Raw genomic sequence first — 14,275 nt, forward strand, 5'->3', positions numbered from 1 at the left:
TTCCACAAAACATACAAATTTGAAATTGCTACTCTCTGTTTGTAGTAGCACAGCAAACAAGGAGTAGCAATTTCAAATTTGTATGTTTTGTCGAAGCTGACATTTGTGCCTTTAAAGTTTCACGCTAAGGCTTCCTTAGAGTATCACCTTAAGCTGTGTAGTGAAATTCTCGTGCATTTTTCTAGATATTATTTAAAATACAGTAGAAGTAACCTATGATTCCGGTCCTATGTACATATTTTGGATGTCCAACTTGGTATAAACTTGGTTACATTCAGGACCTCATGAAAATGCGAATACATATTCTATTACATTTGGTTCCTAAATTACAATCAGATATGAGTAAGGGTACGGCCAGGGTAGACGCGATTCACGATGCGACGCGACCAATTCAAAGGAATCTTATTATTTATTATTATTTCTTGCGTGAGTCGCATCGCGTCGCGTGTCGCGTCTACCCTGACCGCCACCTAAGGCTTTCTTCAGGTGACTCATTGAAGCGTCCAACAATGACCGTCATGATGGCTGTTATTCCCTATCACTTCAAGATTTCTAGGGCATAAAGCTTGGACCGTTGTGACTTCACTCATGAAATTGATACTCCTTGTCCTCCTGCAGCAAACGTGAAGTTCCAGTTTCTTTGTTATAAGTTTCGTGAGAGCTGGTATTGGTGCTCTTGAAATGTTTATGTGGTACTGAGCTGAGACTGATCAGAAATGAGGTTTCCTCAGCGATTCAACTTCAAAAAGAATTCACACATCAAAACTGAGTGCACAATTTTGCACCAATGTTATGCAACATTTCGTAGTTCCGGAGAACTTCGAGATTTGGGTGTAATTGCTATTGTAAACAAATATGTCAATCGCTGATTTCTTGCGAATAAAAGCTCAATCTCGCGAACAGACTATTCCAAATGACAGAGGAATCACTCTTCTACATGAGTTTTTATTCGCGAGAAATCGGTGATTGAAGTGTTTGCTTACAAAAGCAATTACGCCCAAATCTCAAATCACTCCGGAGTTGATCGGGATGATCTCGATTAGGCATACATTCCTCCAATAAGTTCTCGGTACATCTTTTATCTACCGATTGAGCAAAAAAAATACTAAATAGAGGAAATGTCTCTAATGTTGGCCTATGGATCTAAGATTGGGCCTAAAAATCTGCTATTTGTCAATGTTATCTAGATGAACGCGTTATTGGGACGTTACTAATGGATATGTTTGGTTGCTATTGAAAATTTAGTCGATTGCTGAATTAATATATGGGCCCAAATTAGGGACACATAGGCCGAAATTTCAATAATAATTCGACAATGAGCATACATAAGGACGTAACCGTGAACGATTTTCTCTTTTGTTAATAACTCGCTTTGATTAAAATTTCTCAGTGCGTTTGCTGTTGCTTTTGATAACCAATACAACCTGCAACAGCACTACAATGAACAAATTTCAGATAATATTTAAGCTGAACATTGCATTAGGTCCTAGTAGCATTGATCGATTCTCTTCGTCGACTTTCTCTTCCGTTAATAACTTAAGCACATAACCGTTTCTTGTATTTGTCGTATTAGATGCTAGATAAAAACTTCTTTTATCGATATGTGTGCTAAAAATACCTGGGCCGAGTGGATTCAAGGAGAAAATTGATTAAGAGAATCTTATCAATGTTACTTAGGACCTAATGCAATATTCAGCTTGAGTTGTTTCGCTAAGCTGTAGCAATGTAAAGAGAAAATCGATGAAGAGAATCGACCATTACAAGTAGGCTCTTTTGAAGCACGATGTGCAACCAAATGGTACTTGATTATCACGACTGGGTTTGGGGAGACCGTTTAACGGGTGGCAACTAAAATTTTGGAATTTTTTCGAGGCCTCTATGCTCAACAACAAACGAGCTCAGAGAGAAATAAGAGTGTGTATGTGTTAGCTCTCTCTCTCCTCTTTCTGCTAGTATTTTCTGTTTTGTTTATGCTTGCTCAGTTTTGCTCAAAATGCCGTCGAAACAAGAAGTATTTCGCGAGCGCGGTGTACAGTTCTACGAACTGCACAGAAATCTCGATAAAGTATACGGTACAACATTTTAAAAGCGAAAATGTTGCGGCTTCGACTGTTTACCATATCCTAAGATCCCCAACAACTGCTCGCAAGCAAGGTAGAGGAAGACCAGCCAAAATTATGGACGCAAAAGGACTTCGTTCTCTTTCTCGTGCCATGGCTCAAGCCCTCTGGTTTGGCAATCAATCAATATGTGTACCAGAACGAATGTTTGAAGAAAATTTTAATCCCGTTTCTACAAAAACATCATACTGATGGACAATACGTGTTTTGGCCGGATAAAGCGTCATCGCATTACGCCAAAAAAACACAATCGTTCCTGAATACCCATTCGATCCCATTTGTACCCAAAAACCTTGTCGGGTTGTGGTTCAGCCTTGCCTCAGTGTCGCCCAATCGAAGATTTCTTCGGGGTTTTGAGCTCCTTGGTGTACAAAAATAACTGGAGAGCCACGAATTGCAAACAGTTGATTGGTAGAATCAAGAGATGCATTCGCAAAGTTGACATGAAGGCCGTACAACGCTCCTGTTCCGACATCAAACGGAAGCTTCGCCGAACATCCGATTACGGACCGTTTTCAAATGTTCACTAATTTTTTTTCAACAATGGACAATGTATCTTTAATTTCAATAAATCAGATCTTCTTCAAGTATGTTTGTCTTTTTTTGACAGCTTGAGAAAGAAATTCCAAAATTTTAGTTGCCACCCGTTATTTCATGAAAACAGTGGTAAAATTATAACCACAGACAAACAGACATAACTCGCAAGTTGTTAATCGAACAAGCATTTAACGGACAATTTAAAAGTATCGTAGTTGTTAGTACCGCCACCTTTGGCGCGCATAGTTGATTCCCTTGCGTTTGACGTTTACACACTACCGCCATCTGTTCAGTGTAGTGCCCACCACAGTGTGCTCAACAGATGGCGGTAATGTTTTAGCGACGATGTTTTACAGTAAGAAATTTTCAATGTGTTATGTCTGTTTGTCTGTGTTATAACTTTTTATTTGTACATTTTTAAAACTCAGTGCCAACATTTCAAAGGGGCGTAATTGCATTTGTAAACAATGGTTTTAGTCGTCGATTTCTCGCCAATGAAAGCTCACTCATAAAAATGAATGACACCAGCAGGTAGAGAAATGTTTCCTGTACCAGCTAGCAGTGGTAATTTGGAAGGGTTGGCTTTAATTTGCGAGAAATCGACGGCTAAAGCCATTGTTTACAAAAGCAATTACGCCCCTTTGAAATGTTGGCACTGAACTGTATTTTTATGAAAAATCGAAAAAAAAAAACGTTTATTGTATCAGCGAGAGTTATTTCCTATCGATTGGTGTATTTGGATTTTAATTTAATCTATAAAGTTATAAGCGTTCAAAACCTTACACCATTTCGTGACGGTGGCAATTTTAGATTTTCGATTTACCCAGTACCTTCCCGTGGTTGAATAAATTCTCCAGATTTGTGTGAACAAAGAGAATTTATTATTAAAAATTGTACAATTATTATTAAGCATACAGTTGAATAAAATCGTCAAGAAGTCGTTTCTTCAATAGGCGATTGTTAGTTGGGTAGCGTCACTATCCATTATAAAAATGGCAACTTAACACATTCGATCGACACACAAGACTGAAACGTCGTCCATCTAACCATAAACCATAAACCTTGTTGATCATCAGGCCTGCATCTTGACCACCCAAGTAACAATTTTGGTTTTATAAGGGTTCTATAGACCATGATTTAGACTTGTAGCATGCTTTTTTTAAACCTCGATAGAACTTGCAATGTTATTGGGCGCTGATCTCTTTTAAAGCGTGAGTAATTAAGGTTATAGGCATATAAGAAGCGCTCATAGTGGGTAAAGGAACTAATTCGTCTGCCATTTATGCAAGCCGTCTCCCATATGAGCACAAGCGCATGAGTTTGCACATGGGTGTAAACTCGTTAATTGTACTTGAGTTCAAACTTGTGTGCAAATGGGCTTGTCCATATTCGCGCATAGCAAGCGGAGAACAAGTGAGTGCAAAACACACGTGAACTTTACACACCAGTTGTACCGTGAAAACAGGCTGTCAGCATATCGAGGCCCAAGGTAGCTGGAAATTTATCCCGTACTACAAGACCGCATTACAAATCCGTATTTCCCTAACACCAATGTTAGATCACTATCCAGGACCTCTGGTGGTAGGTCGTAAACTTTCACGTATCGAACGGTGCCCCCAGCAGGCGACATGTGTACCTCGACTGACTTCCCATCGGAATAATGGAAAATTAATTGTTCACGGTTGTTTAGCAAACAATAAAGCATTGGATCCTCTGTTTTGAACTTGATGAACATAGGTTTTTCCTCCACTATGCGGTATGTAACGATCATCTGAGTGCTCGTTATGTTAATCTGTTAAGCACCCAGGAAAAATCGAGAATTTAATTTTTACATTCATAGCGGTAAGCTCCATCGAGGATAATACGCCAATCTCGTATTATCCTCGATTTTGCACCATGGCACATTATCCTCAATTTAAATCTCGGATTTCACTTTCCAGGATAAACTATTCGAATATAAGGTAAACCGAGAGAGTACTATATACTCCTAAACTGAGTAAAATGTTCGTCGATTTGTATCATATTCGAGCAGATTTTTGAGAAAAAGCGAGGAAAATTTTACTCAGTCTATGAGTGACCACAGTTTTCCGATTATGAGTGAAAAACCACTCAGTTTTTAGTCGATCTCGGTTCAGGTCCAGAGCATATCTTTTGTCTATATTATGCATGCATTATAATCCCTTCAACACATTTTAGGTCATTCGTGACTTCCCAGAACACATTAATGAGCCTATTTCTTATGATTTTCCCCTCTCGATTTCCCACTAATAACACCCCTTTCTCTCTTTTCCTTTCACTCCCTCCCAGGTGTCCCCGGCAAGCGGAACGAAATCTACTACAACTGCTGCCCGGAACCGTACATCGACATCACGTTCGCCATCCTGATCCGGCGGAAGACGCTCTACTACTTCTTCAACCTGATCGTCCCCTGCGTGCTGATTGCGTCGATGGCCCTGCTCGGGTTCACACTGCCACCGGACTCCGGCGAGAAGCTGTCGCTCGGTAAGTTTCAAACCACAACATGCTGTTCGGATGGAGACGCTTGGTCCGGCAGCTCCGACCGATTTAATCTGATATTTACCTACATGCCTACAAGGCGGACGACGGGTGATGACAGCTCGGATAAGCACTCGTTCGTGCTCAGACAGACAGGGCAGGAAATAGTTCGTAATTAGTTTCGCTACCCACCCCGAGAGAACCGAACGGAACGGATCCCTAAATGACAGTATTAACGATAGTTTCCGGTAGTTTTCGTGTTTTCCGTCGCGTCGCCGCCACCGGCTGGGGTCTTTTAACTAGATTAATCGCTGCTTGAAGCCGGCCGGTGTCGTTAACAATGTCGGAAAGCGAAGTGATTTTTTTTCTGTTCCGTCTTGGGCTTCGCTTCTGATGATATTTTTCTTTTTCTTTGTGTTGAGTACGGGCAGTGGGAAGTCAAAGCGAGCGACTAATTGAGCTTGTTATGTTTTAATTAGATGTAATTGGGACGAAGTGGGGAAAGTTTTTCGGTAATTGTTTGGAGATAATTGCAGTCACATGTGACGAGGAGAAGTATGATTTCCAAAATTGTTAGAAGTTTCCTTCAGTTATCACATGGCTGACGGGGGGACGTGTTTGGAACCGTTAACCGAACTTGAACATCCAAAACCGTCCAATAAATAATCAAAACTTTTCTGCTCTCCCGGAAACCGAACTACGTCAGAATCAAACTTGCAGAAGGCCAAAAGGCCAATCGAATAAATTTGGACGAAAATTATTCTCGAAAGAATGCTTCCGTTTTCGCCGTCTCCCAACCAAACAGCTGTTCCCATGGTACGGGACGAAACTTTTGTCCCCATTCCGAAGTGCCACCAGCAGCAGCAGGCTCCAGTGTTGTAGGGCAGGGAATCGATAAATTAGAAATTCCAACCGAAGAAGCGTATGCTCTCTCTCTACACTGTAAATTTCCATCCTCTGGTGAGTTTGTAGTAGGGTAAAAAAAAAACATTGTCCCATCCCCTTGTGCCCGATCTATGTATATTTTCCGTTTGCTTTGCGGTGTGCATAAACTGAAGAGGGATGATGCAGCAATTGGAAATTTTTGGGAATTCGGGTGGCTTACTCACCAAAGCAAACGCTGCTACCTACTAGGAAAGGGACTTTTCGGCCGGGGAAAAATTGGCTCGGTGCCATCATCGCTTTTCGAGAAACTGAAAAAAAGAAAAACCAAGGGAGAATTGGGAACACACGTTTCTTTCACCGGGAAAATGAATGGGAAGAAAAATTACGACCCACTGGACGCAGGAGGATGATGACGATGGGACACCGAAAGGACGCGTCGGGGGGCATCGGAGGGGAGGTGGCCGATTTATTATCTTCGATGCAAATGCAGGTTTTTCTTCTGTTGTTGGACCTGCATCCAGGTTCAATTATTTCCTCAGTGTTCGGAGTGTTGTAACTTTTTTTTTGGCTTTGCGATTTTTGGGTATGTCGGTTCTAATATATGTCCCTGGAAGAGAGAAATAAAAGGTGAAACCAGGAAGAATGTGCAGTGTCCGCGCTGTAAATATACAGGAGTTGACAGTTGGCAAAAATGTTTGCTTCAGCGGTTTGGAATCCTATCTGGAATTCTTACGGTTCTTTCGCTTCATTGAATTTGCACTAATAGGTGGCGTTTGATTTTGCCACCGTAGACATTCGTATTCCCCTAATCCATGGTAAATGAATAGGCGTATCACGATCTCGTGGTCATCAGATCATTGAGACTAGATTCTAATTCAGGAGAGAAGGTTAAAGTTCAAATCTTGTTGTAGTTCAAAATTAATGTAACTCATCTAAGAGAACCGTTGCAACAAAAACAAAGGTGGACAAATTAGAGGCCCTGCATTAATTATGTCATGCTAAATTGATGAAAAATTTATCTCTCCTCCCTACTTTCCATACGTTTTGCCTATAACTGATGCATTGCTTTTCACAAAATCTTACTTACCTTAAAGCGTATCAAGTGGAATGAGGCATGATTGATATACAAATAGGGTAAAAATTTACTTCGGCCTAATCACCCATTTTCGTCCCATTGGGCAGAAAACATCAAATATATGTTGGGGTCCAACTCGCATCATGCAAGTCAGACACAGAGTATGCTTCAAAATATAATTAACTAAACTCACTTTCACTTTCTTCTGGATTTCAGATTAATGAGGACAACCATGTCGCTCAAGGGTTGCAACAGTTCTGATTAATCCATTCTTTTAGTTTGGTGCTAACAAGCTAACAAATACATTTACACTTACTTACCTTACCAATCGGGCTAAGGCCTTGTTGTCCCCTGCTGTCCGAAGAAGTCGTCTCCACTCTACTCGATCCATGGTCACACTTCGCCAGCTTCGTAGTCTGCGAAGGGTCCGCAGATCGCCTTCTACTTGGCACGATTCCCTGCCACAATGTGTCTTTGAATTTCTCTGCTGGTATTATTTTCGGCGGTCACCAGTAAACCCAAATACACGAACTCACCGACAACGTCGATTTCGTCCCCGTCAATCTGAACTCCGGGTGGGAGGTTAACATTGTCTTCCCTAGAACCTCTTCCTTTCATGTATTTTGTCTTTGATGCGTTGATGGCAAGCCCAATCTGCCTAACTTCAGCCTTCATTCTTATGTACGTTTCTAGCCATCATCTCAAAGTTCCGTGCCATGATGTAGATATGATCGGCGAAGCCAAAAAGCTGGATGGACTTCCTGAAGATCGTGCCACTCGTGTCTATCCCTGCTCTTCTGATCAGAGATGTTGAATAGCAGACACGAAAGTCCATCACCTTGCCGTATACCCCCTTCGAGATTCAAAGAGACTTGAGAGTGTCCCCAGTATTCGAACAACGCACATCACTCGACTTAATCAATCACGTCAAGGCAATCCGGAAATCCGTACTCGTGCATAATCTGCCATAGCTGATCTCGATCGATTGTGTCGTATGCGGATTTGAAATCGATGAACAAATGATGTTTGGGCACGTTGTATTCGCGGCATTTCTGCAGAACCTGCCGAATCGCGAAAATTTGGTCCGTAAATAGCACGAGCACCCATGAATCCCGCCTGGTATTACGACACCTTCCATGCACTCCTCCGGTAATATCTCCTACTACCAAATCTTGGCAATTGCCCAGTGCAGCGCTCTAGCCAGTTGCTCACCACCGTATTTTAATAGCCTACTTGGTAGTTGCTTTGTTGTTCTTCATCCGACCGATCGCCTCCTCAACTTCTTGAAGATCAGGGACCGATAGTCTGTCGTCTTCTGCGCGTGCTCCAAGGTATGTTTGTTGCGATTAGATTTGGAATTTTGATAATTTACCTGCAGAGTTATGTCAGTTAAACAATTTTGAACTAATTTCATAATATAAAGTGGAAAATTAAACTTTTTCAATTTAGCAATCAAACCTTCATGCCAAACACTGTCGAATGCTTTTTCTATGTCTAGAAGAGCAACTCCAGTTGAGTGGCCTTCAGATTTGTTTGAACGAATTAAATTGGTAACTCTTAAGAGTTGATGAGTAGTTGAATGCCCATGGTGAAATCCAAACTGCTCATCTGCAAAAATTTAGTTCGTATTGATGTGAAGCATCATTCTATTTAAAATTATCTTTTCAAAAAGTTTACTTATTGAAGAAAGCAAACTTATTGGACGGTAAATAGAAGCTTCAGCTGGATTTTATCCGGCTTCAAAATTGGAACAACTTTTGCATTTTTCCATTTATCAGGAAAGAATGCCAAATGGAAACATATGTTTAATAATTTTACCAAGAAAGACAAGGTACTCTCTGGGAGTTTTTTGATGAGGATATAGAAAATTCCACCATCCATCATGGAGCTTTCATATTTTGAAACTTTTTAGTTATAGACCTTACTTCGTCCAAATCAGTCCCCCAGGAATCATCAAAAATATTTTCCCGAGAGAAAATATTCAGATAATTCCGAGCAACCTGATTCTCAATAGGACTAGTAAGACCCAAACTGAAATTATGGGAACTCTCGAATTGCTTAGCAAGATTCTGAGCTTTTTCCAAATTTGTGATCAAAATTTTACCACCTTCTTTAAGCGCTGGAATAGGCTTTTGAGGTTTTTCAAAATTTTTGTGAGTTTCCAAAAGGGTTTGGAACTCGGGTCTAATTTAGAAGCATTATTTTCAAAAGTTTTGTTCCTCAGGGCAGAGAATCGCTTTTTAATTTGTTTTTGCAAATCCCGCCAGATAACTTTCATGGCAGGATCGCGTGTTCTTTGATATTGTCTCCTACGGACATTTTTAAGACGGATCATGAGCTGAAGATCATCGTCTATTATAATTGAATCGAATTTAACCTCGCATTTTGGTACTTAGGCAGTTCTTGCTTCAACTGTAGAAGTAGTCAGAGATTCAAGAGCATAATGAATTTCATCTTTGGTTTGCAAAGGAATGTTTGGATCGAAGTTATATTCCATAAATGTTCGATATTGCTCCCAATCAGCCCTATGGTAATTGAAAGTAAAGCTGTTGGGATTAGAAATTATTTCTTGGGATATTTCAAAAGTTACTGGAAGGTGATCAGAACCGAAGTCAGCATGGGTAACCAATTGGCTACAAAGATGACATGAATCAGTTAAGACCAAATCAATAGTTGAGGGATTTCTTGCAGAAGAAAAGCATGTTGGGCTGTTTGGATATTGAATAGTGTAATAACCTGCAGAACAATCATCAAACAGAATATTACCATTGGAATTGCTTTGAGCATTATTCCATGAGCGGTGTTTTGCATTAAAATCACCAATAATGAAGAATTTAGACCTATGACGGGTAAGTTTCTGGAGGTCACCCTTGAGAACATTCTTTTGCTGGCCTACGCATTGGAATGGCAAATAGGCAGCTATAAACGTAAGTTGTCCAAATTTTGTTTCAACAGAAACTCCCAAAGTTCCAAAAACTTTGGTTTCAAATGAAGAAAGAATTTTATGTTTGATTCGTCTATGAACAATGATGGCAACGCCACCACAGGGTCCATCAAGACGATCATTTCTATAAATCAAGTAATTTGCGTCCTTCTTAACCTTATGGTCAGGTTTAAGGAACGTTTCAGTTATAACGGCAATATGCACGTTATGAACTCTCAAAAAATTAAATAGCTCGTCTTCATTATCTTTAAGAGATCGAGCATTCCAATTCACAATATTTAATGCTTTAAAATCCATTACTGAATTTTAAACTCATGACAATATTATTTAAAAATTTTACTCCAGTTTGAATAGCATCAAACATGGAGTTAGATTTAAGCATATCAGAAATCATGTCAATTAATGAATTCTGTAAAAATTCCATTTTGGGGGCAGTAATGCTTCCTAAGTCAAAATTGTCAAAATTTCCGTTAGAACGTTGGTTAGTATTTTGATTTCTACCCGCTGCAATAGCAGCATAGGTAGCTCCATTAACTCGCTGAACATTGTTAGCAGCGAGGGGAGTAGGTACAGATGAAACATTTGAAGCAGGGGTGATATTTGTACCTACGGGTACGAATGTAGAATTTGTTCCTCGCTGACCGTTGTTAACAGCAGAGGAATTTGTACCTGTTCGGAAACGTGGAGCGTTTCCTACCTGTCGGTTAGAACGAGATTGTAGGATCGCTTTGCGAGTCTTACATTCCCAAAAATTGGATTTGTGGTTTTCACCACAATTTGAACATTTAAATTTCTTAGGATCTTCCTTCACAGGACAGTCGTCCTTTGCGTGAGAGGAATCACCACAATTCATGCATTTAGCTGGCATGTAGCAATTTTTAGTTCCGTGACCCCATCCCTGGCACTTACGGCACTGAGTGAGGTTTTGGAAATTTCCTCCAGTCTTCCTGAAGTGTTCCCACTTCACTCGAACATGGAGCATAAGGCTAGCTTTTTCTAAGGCCTTAAGGTTGTTTAGTTCACTAGACTTGAAGTGAACTAAATAAAAATCATTAGAAATCCCGTTGCGCGAATCGCCAGGACGGGATTTCATTTTCATTTTGATTACTTGGAGTGGCATAACTCCAAGTAATTTTGCCAGTTCATCTTTGATCTGATCCACCACTGGGCAGTCCTTTCATGACAACCTTGAACACACGTTCAGTTTTGGTGTCGTAAGTAAAAAATTTGTGCTTCTTCTCAGTAAGATACTTGAGAAGACATTTAAATCCGTCCAAGGTTTCAGCCAATACACGGCATTCACCCCGACGTCCAATTTGTAGAGAAAACTTAACTTTCACGAAGTTCAAAAGTTCCATGCGAAGAGCATGGAAATCGGAAGTGGTTATCACAATAGGGGGAATCTTTTCCTTCTTGGCATTAAGCCGGGAAAGTTTACTAGAATTTTTCTTGGATGATGGATCATTCTCATCATCCGTGAGCAAATCAAATTGATTACTCAAATTAATTTCTTCAGAAGGGGGGTCAAGAGTTTGCCCCTTTCTTTTGCGTTTAGGTGCTATGGCAGCATTAAATTTTTATCCAAATCGACTTCCAAGCAGATTACTATAAGAATCTGAAGGATCGAAGAGGAATTTTCCAAATCGATATCCAAAAAGGATTACCTCGGGTAGGGTCCAAACAAGGATCGAAGAGGAATAAGAGTTGAACAAGGTAGAAAAATTTTTACAGGTTGAGCACTGAAAAGTGCTGTTTAAATTTGTTGTAGCTTTAGGTAGTAGTAACACTTCCTTAAGCAAAAAGCAAATAGATCCGCACGGCAAGAGAGCACGATGCGGACTGGAAATGAATGTTAATGATTTTCCATGCCTGGCAACAACTTTGTGTAAGCTGTAATAAAATCATTGATTGTATATTATTCTACTGCAAATCTAAAATTGGTCTGTAAGAGAGATGCATTCTTGTAATGTAAAAACAGTGAATTTTAGTTTTTCTATGAAAAAAAAAATTTTTTGAAACACGCTTACAAGTCGTAAAAGCAAGGAAAGTATCGTTATAACTGGTACTTCAAATCTTAAATGTCGGTATTCTAAATCGTATATAATGGCGTAAAGCTGTAAAGCTACCATCATTATTACTTACATGATGTTGAAAACAGTCATAATACTTAACGTAAAAAACCTATGAAATCGTTATAATCTGCATTTTGAATCACGCAAATCGTACAAATCGTAAATTGAATCAATCAAAATCAACGAGAGCCATGACAATGTATGTATATGGCCTCCACTTTGGCACGTATATAGTGGTTTAGCTGCACTATAAACGATGTTTCTATAGGTATAAGTACACATATATACCTGCTGCAAATTCGATTTACCCATCAAATTTTTGTCTGAGTCCCCTCTTATACTAGACCCTCTCTATTCAGTACCATCCTATTCTTGTGACCCCAAGCAGCAAAAACGTTCAGCTGTTTTTGAAGGAAACTGGTTGACTAAAAGTAAATTTCTACCCACAAAAAGACCAGTTATTCGTGCTTCAATAAGTTTAAAAAATTCATTAATAGTTGCTTTGCAGTACTTTAATTAAAACTTCAAAGTTACAGCATTAGATGGTTCAGCACCTCCACAGTGGAAACGGATACGGAATCACTGTATTTCTTCCATTTTGCCCGCATTTGCTGGATGTCCTTGACTGCTTCGTCGAAGTCGCTGCTTTGAAATTGCCCAGTATTTTTCGATTGGTCAAAATTCCGGGCAATTCGGAGGATTCATTAGCTTGGGGACAAAATCGATCTTGTAAGCAGCATACCACCCCAGAACCACCTTGGAGTAGTGGTAGCTAGCCGAATCGGGCCAATAGATGACTTTTCCCCTATGCTTGCGTATGAACGGCAATACACGGCATTATTTCGATGTAAACTTGGGATGTCATCGTCGAGGATGTAACAAATGGTTCCGTTTCCAGGCCTCAACTGCAAATCGCTTGCCAAATCATCGCCTTCTTTGCGAACTTGTCAGCAAATACGAACTTTTGACCAGGAAGCTCCTTAAAATCGAGTTTAACGTATGTTTCGTCATCGATCAAAGTGCAGCCCTTGTGTTATGTCAAAACACGGTCGTACAAGAGCCTTGAACGCTTTTTGGCCACAGAATTCTACTTCATGTGCCGGTTCGGATGTTTACTGGCTCTGTACGACTTGTATCCTTCCCTGGCAAGGATGTTCCGCACCGTTTGAAAGTTGGCGTTGTACCTTCTGGTCACATCTCGAATCGAAAGACCGGGGTTGGCTTTAACGCACCCCTGCTGCGCAGCTGACGATCCCTGGTTCCAGTTTTTTCGTAGGTCCGATGATTCCTCCACACTCAGGGGTTCCTTGCAGGTATTGAGCACTCGACAAACTGTTGTTTTCGGCATCTTCAGCACTTTAGCCAGCTTGGAACCGGACCACTCCGGATTTTCCAGGTGTTTGCGCACAATATTTTTCCTTTTTTTGAGTTCCATTTGACGTTATTTCTGAACGCGATCGACTACTTTGATCAAACTTGCACCAGTTGTTCTCTATAGAAGTGTAAACAAACCACTGTCAAAGATTTTCTATTCCCAACACTAGAGGCGTGCTAGTTGCGCGCATAGGGCTTACCAATTTACTTTTAGTCAGGCTTTACAGTTTAAAATCATCCGCATAAGATAGCTTCAGACACCAGATTGAAAAGTGAATGACATTCAAATACAGCAGAAATACAAACTTGCCAAGATGACTACCTTAGGGTACACCAGAAGAAACTGGACACGATTGAGAAACACGATCACCTATTTTCACTGACATTTGACAACCGGTGAGGTACACTGTGGCAAACAGACATAAGAAATTCATAAGGCTCGACTTATGAACAACACATATGAATTTCAAAAATGTGACTTATGAATGATTTTCGGATAACAAGAGGTGGCTCTTATCATTCCATCTTCCTAAGCGTTCAAAGACGAGTGGTCAACATACATATAAGCTCATCGTCCATGGTTCGGTTCCAGTCTGCTCCGATTTATCATTTTTTGTAAACATTATTTTTCATAAGGCAAATCAACGAAATTCATACTGATATCTTGTGGCTAAAATTCATAAGTGTTTCATATGGAATTCATACGTTCTTTAACCTGCGTGTAAGAAAAAAAAACCAATTAAGAAGTGGACCACGGAAGCCTAATCGCTTT

At 40.2% G+C, this 14,275-nt stretch overlaps 1 protein-coding gene across 1 annotated transcript in view; it reads left to right on the forward strand.

The window, feature by feature from the left end:
- Positions 1-14,275, forward strand: part of LOC135713327 (neuronal acetylcholine receptor subunit alpha-7-like) — a 727,825-nt gene that overhangs the window by 660,197 nt on the left and 53,353 nt on the right. Inside the window, exon 7 of the mRNA XM_065236431.1 lies at positions 4,965-5,159. Coding sequence (XP_065092503.1) covers positions 4,965-5,159 — 195 coding nt within the window. The remainder of the gene's footprint in view (positions 1-4,964; positions 5,160-14,275) is intronic.

Source organism: Ochlerotatus camptorhynchus, unplaced genomic scaffold (assembly GCF_037179485.1).
Source record: "Ochlerotatus camptorhynchus isolate MF236.1 unplaced genomic scaffold, CSIRO-AGI_Acam_v1.1 ptg000550l, whole genome shotgun sequence".
Lineage (NCBI taxonomy): Eukaryota > Metazoa > Arthropoda > Insecta > Diptera > Culicidae > Ochlerotatus > Ochlerotatus camptorhynchus.